At 38.5% G+C, this 21423-nt stretch overlaps 1 protein-coding gene across 3 annotated transcripts in view; it reads left to right on the top strand.

The window, feature by feature from the left end:
* zcchc14 (zinc finger, CCHC domain containing 14) overlaps positions 1-21423 on the top strand; it is a 29019-nt gene that overhangs the window by 1990 nt on the left and 5606 nt on the right. For 2 of the 3 annotated variants that reach the window (XM_067500134.1, XM_067500135.1), the window contains exons 2-12: positions 899-1120; positions 8613-8847; positions 14866-14936; positions 15119-15190; positions 15426-15493; positions 16488-16654; positions 18693-18729; positions 18809-19343; positions 19464-19561; positions 20790-20887; positions 21032-21184. In XM_067500134.1, the coding sequence (XP_067356235.1) occupies positions 899-1120; positions 8613-8847; positions 14866-14936; positions 15119-15190; positions 15426-15493; positions 16488-16654; positions 18693-18729; positions 18809-19343; positions 19464-19561; positions 20790-20887; positions 21032-21184 (1756 nt within the window). The remainder of the gene's footprint in view (positions 1-898; positions 1121-8612; positions 8848-14865; positions 14937-15118; positions 15191-15425; positions 15494-16487; positions 16655-18692; positions 18730-18808; positions 19344-19463; positions 19562-20789; positions 20888-21031; positions 21185-21423) is intronic. The other variant, XM_067500136.1, reaches the window with a different exon arrangement.

The following is a 21423-nucleotide window of genomic DNA, read 5'->3' as shown; positions in this document are numbered from 1 at the left end:
ACAAATGAGTTGCAGCACACTCACTTGTTAACATACACCAAATTACAGGTGAGACACAGACTATGACAGGCTTCCTGTTAACACAGCTAACCTCAGTCATGTGTTATTTAGTGGTGAAGAAATTACATGCTTGAAAGTGAAAATGTACTGTGAACAGAAGTTCAGGTCAGCTGTGGCCAGAGTGAAAATTTATTCTTGTTAGTTTACTTAAATGGTAAATGGTCTGCACTTATAAAGCACTTTTAGATTATTGGCAGCCCCCGCTTTTTACAGGCTTCTCCCTTACACACCGATGGCTGAAGCTGCCATGCAGGGCTCTGGCCTCACCCACTGGGAGCAACTTTAGTCTCAGTGGCTTGCTCAGGGACACTTTAGCATATGGACAGGAGGTGATGGGGATCAAACCACTGACCCCAGTATTGTTGGACACCCTCTCTACCTCCCTAGCCACGGCTGCCCACAGCCACTTAAAATGACGTCATCTTGATACAGTAGCTTCTCTGGTAAATGTCCTCCTTTGGCAACAACTGTAACATCAAGGTTATAGCTTCAGTTATTAAAGATATCATGGTTGTTTTGGTTTGTCATAACAAATGATACTACAACACATGTAAAGAAAGCTGAGAAACTGTATGTCCACTAAAGATCTGAGCAAAAAGTTGAGCCAAAACTCATACTGTAGGCTTAGTGCGGCATCCTGAATATTTATCGTTAATTCTGCCAGGATGTGGAATATTTTAACTTAAGGTATGGTTTCACAGTGAAAAAAGTGTCAAAGAAAGTAAAACTTACTTTCTATTCATGTCTTTTAATTGGTGGTCAAATGCATGTATTGGCTCAAATTCTTGGTTACAGGCAGACATATTTGTATTGTTTCTATACCTGTTGGTTGTTACAGGTGAGTAGTGGAGGAGGAGCCGAGGCTCAAGCAGCAGGACCTGCAGGGGATCGAACAGCCATCTGTTACACTCACCCACAGCACCAATATCATCATCAGACCACGTCTCTGCCTCCGGCCCAGTTGTCCCCCGCCGCCTGCTCCCTATCTGATGCCAGCACTACCTATCTGCCTCTATCTGCCTGTCATCTCTGTAACACACACTGCATCTGCTGGCACAAGGTTTGTAAGTGTTCATTTGCATTGTGCAGGATTCAGTACCTTTGGTAGTGTGTAGCTTTTATTAAAAGGAGTGGACTACCAAATATGGGTTATTTTTCTATTGTTTGTTGCATGGATATTAATTCCTCTTAAACTGGATGATATGGCATGTTTAGAACTTCTACATACTGATTTTTTATTTGAGTGATTTAGTTGTTCATCCAGATGTGTATAAATTGATACAGATTCATTTGAACGTACACAGCATATAAAAAAGGTAGTATTTAATTCCAGCTATATGTAGCCTACATGTCAATGCACAAACCCAAAACACATCAAATTTCAAGCAAAAGTCATAATAAGGATACATATTGTTGCAAGTCTAGATTATAAAAGAGGTGGTTATAAGTTTTTTCACTGTATTTCAAATAAATTAGGATGCCGAAACATTAGAACCATCTTATAATATACTGTAATTCACTTCACTGTGACTCCACCATCCATTATGACCTTAATAATAAACACATCGTATAGTTATCACTTTTCTGATAGTTTCAACTTAAACTGAAACATTATAACCTTATAACTAGATTTATTGGCAGATTGTACAGGTCTACCTTATGTTGCAGCTGATCCAACATTTGTCCAAAATTTTTGTTAAACTTCAAGTATACAGACATTGAGTTCAGTAAAAATAGCTAAATTGGAAGATTTTCTGTATAAATGTGTACATGAAAACAGGATACGCAACTGTTCTTTCTCTGAATTAAAACTTGTTTGCTTGTAACATAAGAAGAGTAAGCTTAAGTGCCTCAAAAAAACTTTTTGGACTGGCAGATTTCCTGTTTACCGATTTGCTATTTATAACAATGATTCACACACAGTATTCTAGTAGAAAACGTTTTCCCACTATTTAGATATAAAGCAGCTGAATGGTAAATCTGTGAAATAAATAAAATTTTGAGTTTCAGTTGTATGCAACATTCATCTTTGCATATCTGTTTATAACCACATACTCTAAGTGTTATCATAATTAATATTTTAATCAAAAATGTAGGAGCACATAGAAGCAGCAATGATGCTACATGAGGCTATAAACATCACTAAATGTAGAGAAAAAGTATCTACTTGTATCCAGAAACATACAGGTTAAACCACAGAAGCCCTCCCACACAAATAATAGTAGCATAATTAACACATCATCCTGTTTGCTGCTGCAAGATAAAGGCACAGACACACTATTATATTTATAACATTTATTATATTACTATAATACTCGATTGTATTAAAATACGGCTCTTTCCTTAGTACCATATGTTACATGCAGTGTAAACAGGGCTTGTAGACTTTGCTAAATACAGCATTTTATTAGTATTATTAATCAGCTTCACAGGATCATGCAAAGATTTTTTTTCCCCTTTGATGTTGCAGGTACTGTATATCAACAGGACTTAATTTTACTGATCCATCTGCAACTCTATAAATATCTCAAATTAATATAAATTAACCAGCCTTAAAAACACAATAACCTTGTGTGGCATCTTACCTTAAAACTGGAGTTTATTTCTGAAGTGTAAACCCATCTCTCAGATTCATAAAACCCTAAGCTTTCACTCAACTGGCTTACGGATATTTCTACACTCTGAGCTAACAGGCATGTTTCCTACTTGAGATGACAAGCATTTTCCACTCACTATTTATGTGAGTGTTTCAGTTTGAGACACATAACCAGCTTTTCAGAGAGAGCGCCATACAGGCTCTCTGTCATTTTGGGTTTTTTTCTACTCCATAGATGTGCACATCTAACAACTGACCAGTCTACATGAATGGTAAAATTAAATCACTAGATACCACTAATGCCAGAATTGGAACTGCTGATGTTATGCATACAGCCAGATAAGGTAAACTGACTGGTTATCATACATGGAAGTACAGAATTAATATTCCTTAAGAAGAAGAATGTAATAATAATGAACATTGCAAAACCCAATAAAACACAAGCCAACCATATGATGTATGATAAACATTGCATAACCTTATCCAAGTTGTTAGCCGATTAATTTTTGTGTTTATTTTTATCTATATAGTAATGGATATGAAAGGTACTGAGTAATATGACAAATCAATCACACGTGCTGCCTGTTTCCATCTCTGACATGTTTTTTTTTTAACTTCCCAAATTTTATTTTCTGCCTAAAGATTAAGTTAGTGAAGTTAGATGTGGATTTTACACAATTTCCTTTTTGTTCTTGTGCGAAACAAAATCCAAATTACGTCCCAAATGTTTGAGAATGTTTGAAATGTATGCACAACATGATCAGCAGTTGACCATAAAATGTCCAAATACTCAGGATAAAAGGGGAGAAAGAAAAAGGCTGCAGATGTTTATACCCAGATGTGGTCCATCTGCCTGGATGTGGTGTAATAAAAGGTGGAGATCACAGGGAGGAAGAGGAGGGGATTTCCCAATGAAGCAAGGAAATTAGTGGTTCATTAACCCTTTTGTGACATCCCGGACCATCTCGGAGATTTTTTAAGGACTGTGTTGATACAAACTAGGACCAACTTGAATGAGAAATTATTTATACAAGGGAATTGCATCAAAAGTGATGGGAAAAGAAAAGAAAAGTAGCACAATGGTTGTTGTTATTTGTTTCCACTTTTTTACAAAGACGTAAACTTAAATGTTCACACAGAAGCAGGCAGACACATGTGTGAGCAGTGAAGGGAAAGTACCCAGCTCAGAGAGGAGCGTTTGTATTTAGTGTTTTGTTGCCCTTGGCTCCTGCTTAGTGCAGGTCAGCACATTTCTCTATGCTGAAATCAACCCTCTGTGGTGTGTGTGTCTGTGAGTGTGTCTGTGAGTGTGTGCATGTGTGTGTCTCCAGTGAATCCCCAGGAAGTTATAAATGCTCTTAGTCTCTCACTCTCTCTCTCTCTCTCTCTCTCTCTCTTTCTTTCTTTCTTTCTTTCTTTCTTTCTCTCTCTCTCTCTCTCTCTCTCTCTCCAAGTCTTCATTGTAAACCTGAGCAGCATTATTATCATATTATACAGTAATGAAACTTTTAGTCAGGCTAAGTGTTACCTTCTGCACTTATACTTGACAAAATAGCTGTAAAGCCTTAAGCTCTAGTGTATCAGGGTTGATGTGTGTCCTACAGTCCCAGGAGGCTGAAGGGACATAAACACAACACAAATAAGTCTGAAATGCAACATTCATGGTCTAGACGTAGCACAGATATTCCACATAATCACAGGTGGAAGAACACTTAGTGTGGCTCTTTCCACAAGCAAACCTTGTTTTTTTTGTTGGACTTATACTTCTAGGTTCCCCAGAAAAGGATCACTCAGAAATGTCCCATTATGAGAACTATGGAAAATTAAGAAATAAATATAAAGGAAAACAAACTTCTTGACAATACATCATCACCTTGTAATTATGTTTACAATTACACAAATCTTGTCATTACTGGATTTAATGTATATACAGTTAATACTTTTTGTGTCTACAGTAGTTATGTTCACTGTGCTTGTGGACATAAACCTATGCAACAAATATGAAGCAACAAACAGTTACAGTTAGGTATGGATATGTGATATTATTCACTGCTGATAATAACACACTGCATTAATTAGGTGCTGGAAACTGGAAATTAATTTAGCCAAAATTTGTAATAAATAGTAAATGAGTAGCACTATATACTGCAGGGCCAGCACCAAATAGCAGGTAGACAACATCAGCAACTAGCTGGCACTCTGCATTTCACTCGTGAGATGGTGAAAACCAAAACACAGACAAAAGGAGAGAGAATACTGTACTGTATCAGATGTTCAGAAATGGCCATACAAAACATATTAATGTCTATGGACAGTTGCTGTACACTTGTTCAAGGTCCTAATATGTTCTTGTTGTGTTTATAACTAATTCTACTGCCTCTAAGTGGCTATTTAAATCAATTGACTAAAATCAGAAGATATTAACAACAACTAAAGCAAGCTTACTGCAAATGGTGTGTGGTGTGGGTTTGTGGCAATTACAAGATAATGACACATTTAAAATCATTATATTTCTCATTATTGTTTTGATTCAGGCCCTTCAACAAAAATGTGCAGACATTTCTAAAATTCTGTTTTCACTTTGTCATTATGGGGTACTGAATGTAGATAAGTGAATAAAATGAATTTGTACAACTGTAGTATCAAGCTGCAACACAACAAAATTTGAAAAGGTTAAGGTGTTCTGAATACTTTGTGAATGCACAGCATTTTTATATATTTAATCATATGTTTAGTGTATAAATGACAATGAACTACAACCAAAAGATAAAGGGAATGAGTGCAGTATTTGCCTCTAAACTTTTTGTGGATTTAAAGTAGCACAACTTATAGATACTGATCAAAGTCTAAGTCTCTCCAAATTCCATTTAAGCATGTTTGCTGTAAAAAAGCGTACTCTCTAGCATATCACACAAGACAGATTTTAAAGTCTTACTGGTGTTTTCACCAGACAGTGCTTCCTCCAGGATTCTAAGTCAACTTGCATAAGCTTATTTTAACACAAAGCAGCTGGATGCCGAGTCACACCAGGGGAAAACTGTTGAATTTGATTTTCACCAGCGGGATCTAGCAGCAGTAATGTAGGAGTATAAACTGCATACAGAGCATACCACATCTGTGGGCCCTGTACAGACCTGCATAATCACCCTATTATATGAGTGCTTTATATATCTATAAAAAACAATGCCAGTGTCAGAATTAACAGCAGCGTTAAGCTGACTTCGGTAGGGGAGGGAGGAGGAGTCGCTGTCAGCACACAGCCTGGGTTTTATAGTTTTCAGATTTTTTTTATTTTTATTTTTTATTGTTCTGTTGCTACTAGCTGCATTCAGAGAGTTTTACATGTTGTCTAAGGATCTGGAATGTGTTTTAATTTCATTTCCACACTTCTTGTTTTTTCTGTTTCTTCCTCATAATCCTTCCTGCTGATTCACAATGTTTTCATCAGTGCTGTTTCTCCAGTTTGCAGACAGAGCTGAGAGTTGGCAGGTTGGGCAAGGAACATGTGGATGTGGCAGTAGTACATTTAATTGCTTTCAGATCTACTGCCTCATGCTGTGCATGTGTGTGATTGTAATGCATTAGCACATATTGAGGGTTTCCTCAAAAACAATTCACCTAACAACTGATTTTAAACAGCAGTTTACTACAGTAGGTATAGAGACTTAAAACATTAAAAATACTACATTAAACTGAGTATATTGTGCATTACAGGGATAAAGTAAATTTATTCTTAACATATTCACATGTAATCTCCATTAAATGACAAAAATCATTCAGGATTAACTAGAGTGGTTATATTTTCTTGGCAAACACAAGTGCGTGGCTCAAACAAGTCTAAAGGCTCTGTATTTTCTTCTTTGTTTACATGTCAAGAAGAATATGCAATTAAACAGAAAAACAGTGTTTTATGGGAACAAATTGTTTATAGCACTGGCTTTGAGTTCGGGTAAATATAAATATACATATAAAGTAGAAATGCAATGCAAGACAAAGTAAAGAAAATGTGACAAAACAAGAGCTCAGTTAGCTAACCACTGCTCCTGCTACTACACAGATAAGAATATATATCTTTTAAAAAATGCTAATAGACATGTATTTGAGTATCTCGTGACAGTTCTGACAGAAACCTATTCTTATGAAGCTATACAATATTATGGACAGCCTAGGACAGCCCACTTTCAAATGTTTCTGAAACAAAAAAACTTGTACCTGAGCTCATTCATACAGGCAAGATCCAGTGGGCTCAAAACCAGAAAGCTATAACACATCCATCAGTGTGTCATGAATCAGGTGTAAGAGGCAGTTGGTTTAATTTAAAAAGGGTGAGTTAAATTTATTTTTGTGTCTTTGTTCTTCTTTATTTATAATCTATTGAATATAATTTTTGTTCACTAAAAAATAAATACAATTAATTATTTATTCAGATGTGATGACAACATTGTGCGTATGTGGAAGGGCCTACACTAAAATATTTCCTTTTCTTCTTTGCAAAACTGTCAGGTTATACTGAGATACTTAGTGCTCTTTTCAAGTCCAAATAAAAATTCTCAGTTGCACTGAGGTCTGGGGTTTGACTTAGCCCTACAAGAACTTTAATCTTGTTGTTTTTAAATCCTTTCTATGGAGTTCTGGCTGTATACCTAGGGTGATTCTTTTGAAAACATATATTTCAACTCACAATTGTCATGCAGATTGCATTAGGTTTACCTTCTGGGTTTCTCCATATTTTGCTGCATTCATTTTATCCTCTACAAACCTGTTAGGACCTGCTGCAGAGAAGCATCCCCACAGCATGATGCTCCCACCCCTGTGTGTTTGGGTTCTGCCAAACAGTGCATCTAGTCTAAAAAGCTAAATTTTGGTTTCATCTGACCACAAAACCAGTTTTTCCAGTTGACTTCAGAGTCTCCCATGTACCTTCTGATAAACTATGATAAGACTAGATGAGATTTAATGTGCTTTTTTCTGTTTGCAACAGGAAGACCACTCCTCACTAGTCCCCAATATGCAGTCAGTTACTATGTGAGGACAGCCTGCTCTAGGCAGGTTTATGCATGTGGCATGTTGCTTCCATTTCTTAATTATGGATCTACTGTACTCTAAGAGAGTTGATTGTCTTGGAAATGCTTTTGTATCCGTCCCCTGCCAAACTAAGAAAAAAGGGATGAGCATATGAATGAATGAAAGCAAAAACATTGTTTAAAAGCAATAATATTCCATGTCTTATTTGTTTTAAGGCATTTCAAGAAATTTAGAAAATACGATGCATTATACTTGAAAGTAGATGATACATTTTAAAGATTAAATGAAATGACTTATAAGAGAGGCTGTTTTGCTGTAGTTTGCAAGTTGCAAAGTTGGAAACTGGGATCAATCTCTCGGGTGCTCTATAACAAAGTACATCAACCTAAATTCCAGTTGAAGCAGTAGCAACAGTAAAAAGCAGCTCCAGGTTTAAATGTGCGTTTGGATCTCAACTCTTTTTCCCAACAACTGGTCCTCGAGGACGTTGCTATAAATAAGAGCGCCCTCTTAGTCAACGGGCCTAGTTAAATATTGGTTTGCTCTGCGCTGCCAGATCTTTCTCCTTACTTTGTTTTAGCACTGTGCCAACTGTGGAGTGAGTGTTGCTTAGTGTTTGAATTTGTTCAAGCAGTGACAGCATAGTGCTTAAGCCCCACATTCATCTAAATGGTTGTCGAATGTCCTTTGTTCAGGTCTTTCTGCACTTGTGGGACGTTGAAGGCAGCTGGTCTAGAGAAGTGTGGGAATGAGACACTATTGGCTTTTTTGCTGTTGACTTATCTGTTCGCAAAGTCAAAGATTTCTTTGTGTGTACTTGTAATACACATGCCCCAGTGTGCAAACAAACTCTAATTAAGGCAGATAATAATAAAGTTGCTCTGTACTGTAACTTTTTTCTACTTAACGGTATCTCACCACTTTACTCCAGAGCCAGACCAGAGAATCCAGCTCAGTCTCAGGGTTGGTCTCAGGGGTTACCATGGGACGAGGAGACCAAGCAGTCAGCAAGGAGGTCACCACTCCACATCCCGAGCTTCCTCCTCCTGCTCCCTCTCCTCCTCCACCACATCCACCTCCTCCTCACCTGCCCCCATCTGTACCAGTGGGGCAAGCCCAGGATGGTGCAGTGTCAACTAAGAACCATCAAGGGAAAGCAGGAAAAGGTGAGCTCCTGACACTCAGAACTTCAAGATAGAAGTTTTTTCTATTTTTATTTTTATTTTTTATCTCTACTGTATTTGGTGTACAAGCTGTGGTTTCACTTCCAGGAAAAAAAACTGATGATCCTGCACCTTTTCACAGTACATGTGGCCTTCTGTAATAGAAATATTCTCTACTGTGCTGTATTCAGTTACATTACTACTTTCCTTGATATCAGTATATCTCTTTCTAACTTAATGGATGTGTATTGTTTCAGCCCCACTTTTCATTTGTGCCTATCAGCATGAATTGTGTATGTTTTGCTATACACCCATTTGAACAAGATGTGGCATGCTGGCACATCTCATCTACAAATAAGCTTAAAGAATGCTGCCCTAAGGCTTAGGTTTGTTTGCTGTCTGTATGCATGAGTATGAGAGCTACAGTGTAGCATGGCACTTGAGGATGCAAATGCTTTTACTGTAGGTCATCAGAGCAGTTATTGCCATACTTCTCTCCTTTAGACCTAATTGTCTACATTTTTTCTTCATTAGCAGCATCCTACTACCAACTAAATGTTCACCAAGAAGGTTAAATGACATGTTAATTTTTCTTCTATTTATAGTGTGTGTTTCTGCCTTTAAGAGGCTGTTGTTAAATATCCACCTCAGATGCTAGATGATACTTTGTTGCTGTTGCCATGGCTATCTAAAGTTTAATATAGCGCATGAGTTCAATTCAATTCAATTCAACTGTATTTATATAGCGCCAATTCACAACAAAGTTATCTCAAGGCACTTTACAGAATAAAGTCAAGACTATAAAAACGTATAGAGAGAACACAACAATTCCCCCTTGAGCAAGCTCTAGGCAACATTGGAGAGGAAAAACTCCCTTTAACGGAAGAAACCTCTGACAGAACCAGACTCAGAGTGAGCGGCCATCTGCCTTGACCACATGCAGTGAGTGGAAAGTGAAGAGAGAAAAGAAAAAGAGCAACAAAAGCCACAACAAAACATCGGGCAGGTTGGTAGGACCAGTAGCTGCACACTGGAAAACACACAGATTCGAACCCGGGGACACCTGCAGAAAGGGACAGAGAGAGGGAGACAGAGAAGGAGAAAGACAACTACGGTAGAAAATACACAGAGTTAATGTCATACAGTGGTGACAGTTGTGGGGTAAGAGGAGAGGAGAGAGGGTCAAGAGGAGGAAAGGAGCTCAGTGCATTGGGGGGTCTGTCCCCCAGCAGTCCAAACCTGTAGCAGCATAACTATAACTAAGTATAGGCTTTATCAAAGAGGAAGGTTTTATGCCTAGACTTAAAAGACTAGACTGTCTGCCTTCCGAATCTGAACTGGGAGCTGGTTTCCACAGGAGAGGAGCTTGATAACTGCCTCACATTCTACCTTTGGAAATTTTGGGAACCACAAGTAGGTGGTTGTGTGTCGCAAACAGGTCAAAGCTGTGCAGTTTAGTAATGTATTACTGCAGAATTAATCAACACCTTCCAAACAATCAGAATCTAGAAATGTTCATGGCCATGGTATAAACTCAAAGAATCCTTTGGCTCTTGTACATTTTTAGAATTATATTAGGCCAAATAGACCAAAGTTTAGTTACAAACAGAAAATAAAAAGTTACAATTTAAAACAGGCTAAATTTCTTCATGATGCTGAGACTACCTGTGAATTTTCACCTCACACAGAAACAATTATTTTACATGTTTATCAGATAAAGAGCAACATTAGCATTTAGATTCATATTTCTGTTTGATGAATGGGAGTCCAGTATTCATTCTTCTTTATTCTCTGGTCTGAGTCCAGTTTAGACACAGCTTCAAGTGCTAATGTCTTAGCATGAGCTCTGAATACATTCAGCACATTCACAACACATTCAGACGTTCAACACATTGTATAAAGACATTGTACTATAGAGGACAGTCTGCTTTTAGCAACAGACTGAAAGTTACCATGAAAGTCCCTTGTATTTCTATGTTATAAATTAGACTCACTGTCTGGTAGCTCTGCAACAAATGTTTAGAACAAATATCTTGGTCTTTAGCTGCAAAATTGTTAAATTCTTTCACCTTTTAATTGCCAAATTTGTATGGTGTTTTTGCTACAAACTCCTTGTTGAAGATAGAAATTTAATTAATGTGAGACTGAACCAGATAGAACAAGACTATTATCTAAGAGAGGTTAAAAATGCCATTGTGTGATAAGTCTTTGTAGGTTTCTAATTGCAAATGAACTCTTCACATTATTGAGTAATGCAACTTTAAAAACAATATGTATGTCAAAGCCAGGACAACTAGAGCATGAAAGCTAGAGTTTGACTCAGGGCTGCCGCCCAACAGGACAAGCAGATGAATATAGTTTGATATCTGGCAGTATCGTAATCTCAGTATCCTAATTTTACATAAAAGTACATAAATACCAGTGTCAATATAATGTCTTTTATACAGTATCTTTTCATCTCTTCTGAATTTCATTCATTCTAGTTACCTATAATACTAAACTAGAAGTTGAAATGTTCACCCTGACCACACCGCATTGCTCTTCTGTGATTGTGACTAATATGTTTGTCACAAATTTTCCCCTACTCACCCTTTTCTTATAGCTTTGTCTCAGTGTTGTAAAATGCAACATGTTCTTGGGTCTTCATAATGTTTATATTATTCTTGCATGATATGAAAAGCACATAGTAATTTCAAATACCATTTAAATAAAAGAAAATCTAGATGAATCTCATGTAGTTGGTACAGTAAGTGTCTGGTTAAAAATAAATGCTTTTTTCTATTATTCAAAGCTGGGATTTTTTAAATACCTCTTTTATTTTTCAATGCAACTTTTTCCAGCATTTTTTGCTTTACTTACACTGCAGCTCGACAGAGATTCACTGTCCAGAGAATGGCAAAGAGAGGATTTCACACTAAAGTAGTTATAAAGATATTTGATGTAATAAACTCACACTATGAAGAAAACCTCCAGTTCATCAGACCATTTCCTAGTGTTAATGTATTGTTTATTTGCACATTTTCCATACAATTACCATATTTTTTAGTCAAGATTCGTATAAATAGGACCAGAAATCTATAAGATTCAGCAGATCCACACAGGTTTCTTCACTTGCTCTGGCTGATGGAGATGCTGGTGCTGAGGCTACATTTTGTCATTTGTGAAATTTTTTGTATGAAATCAATCACCCAGAGACCAGCCAACGTTTCAGGTTGTACAGTATGTGGTTTAGGGTGGGGGTGTTACTGTCTTGGCCTCTTGCCTCTGTGTGTAACAAAATACTAAACTATCTCATCATCTACTGGCCACATTGCTTAGCTGTCACCAGCTCAGAACACACACATGTATTCATTATGTATATATAAAACACAAGCACGTTCTCACAGGCCAACGCAATTTATATGCCCTGCCAGTTCCATTTGTGTTTATAATTTTTGTGCAGACCAGGCAGAATGAGCCACAACTTGTTAACTGGTTGCTCTCACATGCAAACTTAGATAGGAAGGCTACATGAGGGATATGTAACAGTGTTTTATCTTTTTAGGAAATGATAACATTGACAAACCAGTCATGTACACACACTGTTCGACATTAGTGTATGTGCGTGCGTGTGTGTGAATGGCATGAATGGCAGGAGTGATTAGTATGAATGGCAGGAGGCATGTTCAGCCTTTCACAGCTGCTGCCAAACAAGCACAGAGTAAGGTTGTGAGGGATCTGTGTGTGTCTGTGCGTGTGTGTGTGTGTGTGGTGAGAGTGACTCCTCTCCCTCTTTCCTACTTTATTTGTCTCCTATCTGTGTCTTCCCCTCCCCTGCTGCATGCCTGCACATGTCTGGTGCAGTTTCAGATTGAGAGTTTTGTAATCAAATATGATTTATTTGATACCCATAGACACATACTTTCTATCTCTCTTTTTCTTTGTCTCTCTATCTTTTTGCAAAGTCTACCACCATCTGTCCTTCTGCGTTCCTGTCCTGAACACCAAACCTGCCCATCCTATTCTCATTACCTCTGTTCCCTTCACCTACATGTTCATTAAAATCTGCACCAGTCACCACTCTCTCACCTCTGGGGATGCTCTGCATCACTTCATCTAACTCACACCAGAATTTCTCCTCTTCTAACTCACATCCTACCTGTTGGGCATATCAACTAACAAAATTGAACATCAACGCTTTGAATTTCCAGCCTGTCTGATACTCTTATCATCTCTAGAACATTTCTCACAAACTCCTCTTTCAGGATAACTCCTACTCCATTTCTCTTCCAATCCACACCATGGTAGAACAACTTGAACCCTGCTCCTAAGCTTCTAGCCTTGCTACCTTTCCACCTGGTCTCCTGGATACACAGTATATCCACCTTCCTTATCTGCATCATATCAACCAACTCTCTAGCCTTCCCTGTCATAGTCCCAACATTCAAAGTCCCTACTGTCAGTCCAACACTCTTGTCTTTCATCTTCTCTCTCTGCCTATGAACACACCTTCCGCCTCTCCTTCTTCGACCAACAGTTGCCCAATTTCCACTGGCACCCTGTAGGTCAACAGCATTGGTGGCAGCTGTTATCCTTTGCCCCAACCAATCCGATATGGAAGTCAGATTTGATGTGGAGGTCATGATTCGCATTTTTAGTTGGCATGTGTTTTACGGAAGGATGCCCTTCCTGTCACAGCCCTCTGCATTTATCCAGACTTGGGACTGGCATAAGAAAACACTGGCTTTCGCCCCTTGTGGTTGCATTACTCTCTCTCTCGCTCTCGGTTTCTCTCTTTCTCTTTCTCTGTTACACAATCTCAACACACACATGTATCTATTTAGTCTTCCCACCATTTCACCTCACTCTCACCTTCTGTCTAATGGCAAGGATCTAATAGCAGTAGAGCAGCCCTAACCTGCCTCTGCACCTGAGGCTGACGAAGACGTCAACACAAATGGAAGAATGGATGTTATTTTAGGTATCACGATAAGGAATGGGTTGTTATGTGTTTTTTAGCGAAGCTGGATGATTGCGAATGAGGGGGCAGGGCTTTATGAGGACTGACAAGGGAGAAATTACCATTTCAGAACTACAGAATCAGAAGCAGTTGCTGGCAGAGTTTAGGGTTTGATGAATATTCACATGCCTTAAGAGCCTTGAATGACACCACCAGTGTAAATTCTGATAGCAGGTCTTGAGTGGGACCAAACAGAAAGTAGAACTGGGGAAATTGGAATGGAAAGTAATATCCTGAATGAGTTGTAATGAAGCACCAGTGGAGAGCGCTTTATTAACACAGCCAGGACACAGTTTTTGTCCAGATGGGAAAGTGTATATGCTCATGGATTAATTTGAACATTTTAGCCTTATCAGTTGCCTGAGAGTTTAGTCACACGTGGCCATAAATTGTCAGGCAGGTTGTTAGGATGTGACAGGGTTCAAATCTTCATGGATCAGGGGGGAAACAGGAGAAGCAGCTCTCAGGTTTGGATCTCACTGATTAGTTTTTCTCATTTGGGTCATTTATATGGAGCCAGAGGTCAAACCAAAAGAGGGTAAACCAAAATACTGATTAATGAGCAGGACAATTGAGGTGTGTAAATAAAATTTTAGGCTACTAGAAGAAAACTGAAAGGAGTGTAGACAGATGGTACAGACATGGAGTCACTGAGGCTTGTTAACAGTTTCACCATCATTTTGTATATGCTGTATTCTACATTTGTTTAGTGTTATCGGACAATAGGCAAAACCCTCAATTACTTTATGCTTTATAGTCCTGACCATAAGCCAACCCTGACCTTTCACCTGGGGTCAGTGTTGTTATACTTAATAACATTCAGTTATTTCACCTGCAGTTAGTTTCTGATTTTGTCCTGACATATTTTCTTTTTTATATGCAATGTTTGAATTCGTCCAGGCCATTTAAAATAAGAAATCTTAAATAACTGATGTGTTAAGGCAAATGTCTAAAAGGTTTTTACAGACATTGCCGAGTTTTGTTAGAGTTGTTAAGAATGAAACAATGTGCTTTTCTTTCAGTGGTGATTGAGAGAGTGGTGCTGAGAGGAATGACACATAAGTCTGAGGACACAAGTGAATATGTTTTTGAGGTCAGTACATTATAAACACAAACATGCAGATTTCATACTGTACATGTGTACTTCCACTATGATCAAACCCTTGTCATCTCATGATTTAACTTTTTCATTCCACTTATCTTTTCTCTTGCTCCGCTCCATCATATCCTACCTTTGGTCTTTTTTTAATGCTTTACTCTTCCTTGACCCTACAGGTGAGCTGGTCAGATGGTTTTGTGTTATCTGTTGTCCGAACTCAGCAGGAGGTGACGGAGCTTCTGACCCAGGTTAGAATCAATTAAACATAATTTTCCTGATAGTAAATGTAGGAGAATAGTAAAATGTCTTGTCTGTACTGTTACTGCACAGATTACTGAATTATTTAATTAATCACTCTTCCCTACTTTTTACTTTCTGATTCAACTAGATAAACAAGTGCTGGTTGTTAAATAGGTTCTTGTTTTGTTGGAAAATGTAACTTGATATTATCAGCATTCTTTTCAACAGTCTTTTCTCTCTTAGCTGTCACAAGCATTTTCTGATGAAGGAGTAGAGAAGTTCTTCCCTCAGTCCATGGAGCTGGACCCCAGGTCAGTCCCGAACCTACCCTTCAAAAACAGATTTACTGCTGGCAGAACAAATAAAGCTTAGGTTAAAGAGAAACTGTATGAATAAATGTATTGTAATATGACCTACTCTGAAGGTGCATCTGTGGATAAACCTCTTCATAGAAACATTACTAACCTGTTTTTGTTGTGCTTAATTAGCTAGTCACTGATCATGTTGTTACTGATACATATTTACAATCACTTAGAAAATTGAAAAGTGTTTTTTCCCCTCTGACCCTCAGCAATTTAACTTCACACATTCCTGCATTGATGTAGGTCACTGCAGGAATTCATGACATCACTGTCAGCTGTGGTTACAGATGCAAGAAATCACACTCCCCTCACCATCAACAAACCCCTGACCCTGTGGCTCGCTCTGCTCTACTAATTGTTTTACAGCCGCTCTCCGTGTTAAACATGCATTGTTAATAATCAGCAAAGGGCAATGATCACATTTTTCTACATTTAGTGTATAATTCATCCACATCAAGTAGTAAACAGACTTTCTGCTTTAGTTTCCACTTGAGTTTTTTTACTTGAATATGATCCTAATAATGTCTGTTACATACAATTTTTAACACGAACACAAAACTTCAGAGATCAGCTTTCTTTCCTCATTAAACATATTCAAGGCCAGTTTATGAAGTAGTTCAAACTTTATGCAATTTAAATTAGTGTTTGCTTGCTGTAAGTCCTTTTGTTATCTGTATTTTGTTACATACTCCAAAAAAAGAAACTGGACAAAAAAAGCTGTATGAAAAACATAGACATCCTTGTTCACATGCACAGTATCTAAAAACAATGCCAGTCAAAACAGTCAAAACAACTGTTTTCAAGGTAATTCATTTCCCTTTTTGTTAATATGTTAAAATACACATTTTACAACATGTAGTCTTTCCCTTTTAAGTGAAAATATTTCTTCTTGTAGTTTTAAATCAAGTTGACTTTTTGTGTTTGACTCCTTGCCTGCACCCAGGTGTCTGACAGCGCTGCCCTGCCACATCCTACAGCACCAAAGCGTCCAGCTGTTCTTCAATTGCACCAGGCCTCTGTCACCCAATTTTCCCTCCTCCCTCACTCCGTTACCATCCTCCCCTCCCACAGCTCCTGTAGCCCCAACCTGCCCATTTGCTTCCAGTTCTAGTAAGTTTTTATCTTCTTTTACAAATAATAATGGATTTCTGTTTTTTCTTTATGATAAACCAAGGGGGTGACATACAGAAGAAATTATCAAAGAGGTTTGAACAGATGTTATATCTGTGAGGCAGGAGAGTCTATAAACCAAGTCTTTACAAGGGCAGCAGGGATATAAAATAGGAGATCCCTATTCTTAGATGCAGGGAAAGAAAGTTCCCAGAAGAGATGGATAAAGATAAAATATGTCATATCTTGGTTCTGGTGTTGGAGGGGAGAGAGGGGAGTGAAACAAAAGAGGTAATTTAAAGGTCAGGGCCATAAGCTTGGGTCCATGTTGGTGGTAGTGAAGAGGTGATACTGCAGGCAGGATTTTCCGTTTGTGTTTTGGAGGTGTTGAAGGGAGCGGACTGGGTCTATTTTAGTCTGGTGTGGGAATTCAGTGTGCATGTTTGTGTTGGGAAGCCTAAAGTGTGGTGACCTCATGTTTGTTTGTATGTGAGTGTGTGTGTGTGTGTGTGTGTATTTCTCATACTGTGGGGCTTAAAATTTGTGCTGACAAATCTGTTCAAACACTAACTTTTAAGGGTATGCCTTCCTTGTGGGGACCTCATAATTGAATTATGTGGACCATAATTCAATTTTACAGTGTATATTACATCAGGGTTAGGGTAACTGTTGGGTCCTAAGTTGTGGTTATGGTTACGGGTAAGTCTCCTGGAAATCAATGCAAGTCAGCGTATAATCCCCACATAGGATAGAAAGAAACGTGTGTGTGTGTGTTTGTGTGTCTGTGTCCTAGTCTCTGAGAGTTTGACTTCATCACAAAGAGTATTTATAGCTGCCAGAGCAGTGTGTGCTTCTGTATGTGCTTGACGTTTATACCTATGTGTGTGTGTGTCTGTGTCTGTGTGTCTGTGTGCGTGTGCGCCAGACTCACAGGAGACCCCAGGGGCTTATATGAATGTGCTGTACTATGCAATCACAATAATAAACACATGACCTTTGCCCCCCACCCCTTAAAAACTTAATAAGAGTTATGTTTCATTTCATTCTGTATGCATGCTTTAGTTAATGGATCTATTGATTGCAGTAAATGTAGAAAAAATAGTTATTTCTGTCTCAGATTGTTATTCTGGTACTACCTGTACTAATACTTTTTGTATTAAAATGTATAGAAACCATTTAATATTTATTTGATTAATTATTTATTTGATTAATTATTTATTTGAAGCCAGCAAGTAATTTTTCAGTAACTTTCTTCAATTTTGAAATGAAACTATCAAGCAGAAATCCTTTGGATTTAAATTGTATCTGAAATTTGGAGTTATGTGTTATTGTTACGTTTGTAAAAATTGTATAGTGTAGTTTTGCAGACTGTTTAACATCAATTTACATGCAGTGATCTATGGTTTTCTACATAGTTGGAAAAATAAATCTTACTCAAGCAGGATTATTTACTCACATCATAACAGGCAAATATACAGTTGGGTGACAAATTTAAAAATAAAACCATCCCATCTGGCTTGTTTTTCCTCATTGGGTGTCTTCCTCACCTCTGAGCTACTCTTGCAGTTTAATCAAAAAATCTGAGGATTAATAACACAGATTAGACATCTATTTATCAAGTAAAGTAACAACATACAACATATAACAATTACTGAAAGAAGAGAATAGATTTGAAGGAAACAGATGTCATTGCTCAAAATTAAATCTAGCTGCAGGTACATAAGCCTGGTGCTTCTTAGGCTCTTTCTGATACTAGTGTAGCTGTTCAGAACAAATGTTTGGACCTTACTTTACCTTAACACGCCAAATGAATCTAAAACAATGGAAGAGGCAGAAAAAAGGAGGCTGTTGATTGATGGCAGGTGTGTTCTGTGATTCATTTATGATTTGAATTGTGTGGTAAACAATGGGCTTTCTGTTATGGTAGTTGACTGGTGTTATTGGCTTTAGGATAATCTGGGTTTCAGTCACTCTGTGACTATTTTGGAGAAGATTAACATAAAAACTGATAATGGTCTTTGTTTTTACCATCTTACAGATTTTGGCTGTATGGTTCAGTACAGAGGAGCCAACAGGTACTGTTCCTCCCTCTCTGTTCTTCTATTATTGATTGTCATCCTTCGTTGCCTTCTCTAACCATCTCTTCTCTCTCAGGGCAGTGTACAGAGTGGCCAGTGTCCAGCCCGTCATCAGCACCCACAGCTCTGTCTTGACTCGCTCCACTCCTCACATTTCCTCACTCCCTCCTCCTCTTCCCCCTTCCATTCCTCCTCCTCAACTATCCCCCCAGCTTTCCACCCTTCTTCCCCCTCTGCCAGCCCTGTCCAGCCAGGGCTCCATGGCAGCAGGAGGTGATACTTCCTCACAGCAAAATCCCCAACACAGTCAGTCACACTTGTACTCTCAGCCCCAGCTGCACCCCCTGCACCACCTTCACTCACAAACCAGCAGCCAGTCTGGTGGACAGCCTCAGTCTCTGCACCTCTCCCATTCTCACTCTACATCCCACTCACATTCCCAGACACTCTCGTACTCCCAGTCGCATTCCCAGTCCCGCTCTCAGTCGCATACCCAGCCACCACTGCAGGCTCAGCCCAACACTACAGAGCAGAACGGCATCCTGGACTGGCTTCGCAGGCTTCGGCTCCATAAATATTACCCCGTTTTCAAACAGCTCACCATGGAGGAGGTGGGTCAGCAATTTTCTCAGTCATCCTAGTTCATGTCATGCAGCTCAAATTTAACATGTATGCCTAGAAATATTGAGCATGTTTCTGCATCTTCATCATTCTCCCTCTGTAACCTTCAGTTTCTAGCACTGACAGAGGAGGACTTAAACAAGTATGACTTGACCCAAGGAGCGAAGAAGAAACTCAAGACACAACTAGAGCTGCAAAAGTCCGCAGAGTAAGCTACAAAAACCATCAATTCAGTCTTTTAGTCTTTTTTTTTACCTGAAACTGCTTTAACACATTTTTAATAGTTAATGCAACGGAAACAAAGTAGTATTGAGTGAAGGACAGGTGACACTACATGAAGTTATTGATAACTGAATTTTAAAAAAAAAGTTTTCATAACTGCAATGTCAAACTTAGAATCTTATATTATTCTATTATTATTTACCTTAAGGAATTTTCCAGTATATACAACATGCTTTCTTACATGAAAGTTGGATGTGAAGATTAACACTGCTCCCTTTACATGCACTAAATATGAAGTTAAAGCCAGGAGCTTAGCTTAGCAAGAGGAGAAGCAGGGTAAGACATGAAGCCTAACACTCTCCAAAGTTTTGTCATTGTTATGGTGTGGAAACAGGGCTGATGTAGTGACTGTGATTGTGACGCTTTTACACAAAAGAAAAATGACCCTAGATATAGTTGTAAAAGTAATAAGTTATAATATCAATATGGTATTAAAACATCAACCTTCACACAAATAAATCAAAATGATGTTTTGCAAGTGCATGGTGAGGATAGAATGAAAAGCTGCTGATTTCTACAGTATATCTACAGCAGTCCTGGTCCATACACTGTCAATGGTTAACCAGCTGTAGGTGCGGTTCAGAGATAAGACGTACTTAAGAGGAGATGACGAACAGAAAAACTATGGACTTGCAAATGCATCTACATGCACCATCTCTCTTAAACGGCCCCTACCCCAAACACTTATACACAGACACACACTAACACTTGGATTCTTATGGGAACCCTTTTCCTATTATATCTTTATTGTTTCCATCCTCGGAACCAACAGGCTTCCATTACGAAGGTGACAGTGTGTGTGTCTGCGTGCGTGTGTGCACGTGTGTGTGTGCGTGCACATGCTTAAACAAGACAGAAAATGGACTGGAAAATGGAAAGTTCCTGCTGTGACTTTCCATGCAACAGGCTTTCAGATGCAGTATGTTTGTAGAAGAGCAACAGGGCTGCTGAGAAACATGTTCAGTAAACAATATTTCCCCCTGGTGGTCATTCAAAGATATTATCTTAAGAATTGTAAAAGTCAGTACAAATGAACATAAAGTAATGAAAGTGAACTACAATATGCATCATTTCTTATGCTCTGTCTTAATTTATGAACTTGATATCAAAGTATTAATAGTTTAATTTGGTACAGACTATTTTATGATACCCAGCAGGGAGATGAAGATGGAGAAACGACCCTGCAGTGGCATTGCCAGGGTGACTCCTTCCAGTCATATGGGACCCTCAACACACCCCACCTCCAATGCAGGTAACAAAGCTGGTTTGTCTCACATTTATCTCTGACTTTACGGTTTGAGATTGGACTAGGAAGCTCCTAATGGGAAAGCTTGGATTTGTGTGATTGTGAAAGGACCGGCTGCAAAAAGTTTAAAACACACTTGATATGATTCAGGAGAGCTGCGAGTGGAAGTGGAGCCTGTGCCACAACATCACCCCGTCTCCACAGAAAGCAGCTCTTCCTCTGGTTACTCCAGCTCCTCCTGCTCCCCTCGAACACCATTGTGCTGTGACTCCACCTTTGATAGGAGCAGAGATATTCACAGGCGTAAGTTTTCTGATTGGACTATAGATTTATTTTACACTGATTAAACTGAGAGAAAGGAAAGTAGCAAGATGTATGTTTCCCTGATGCACCTATTCTCACAGTAGACCCTCATTCTGACAGCACATAGATTTACACTAGCGTAAATGGACCCAGCATTAGATTTTCCCTTTCTTCACAATAAAACACACACCAAAGTGCCTTTACATGCATTTTTATTTTCAACATTTATTTTTGTTAAA

The sequence above is a fragment of the Channa argus genome, chromosome 4 (assembly GCF_033026475.1).
Source record: "Channa argus isolate prfri chromosome 4, Channa argus male v1.0, whole genome shotgun sequence".
NCBI classification, from domain to species: domain Eukaryota; kingdom Metazoa; phylum Chordata; class Actinopteri; order Anabantiformes; family Channidae; genus Channa; species Channa argus.
Note: the sequence above shows the minus strand (reverse complement) of the source record. Positions and strands in the feature narration are given on the sequence as shown.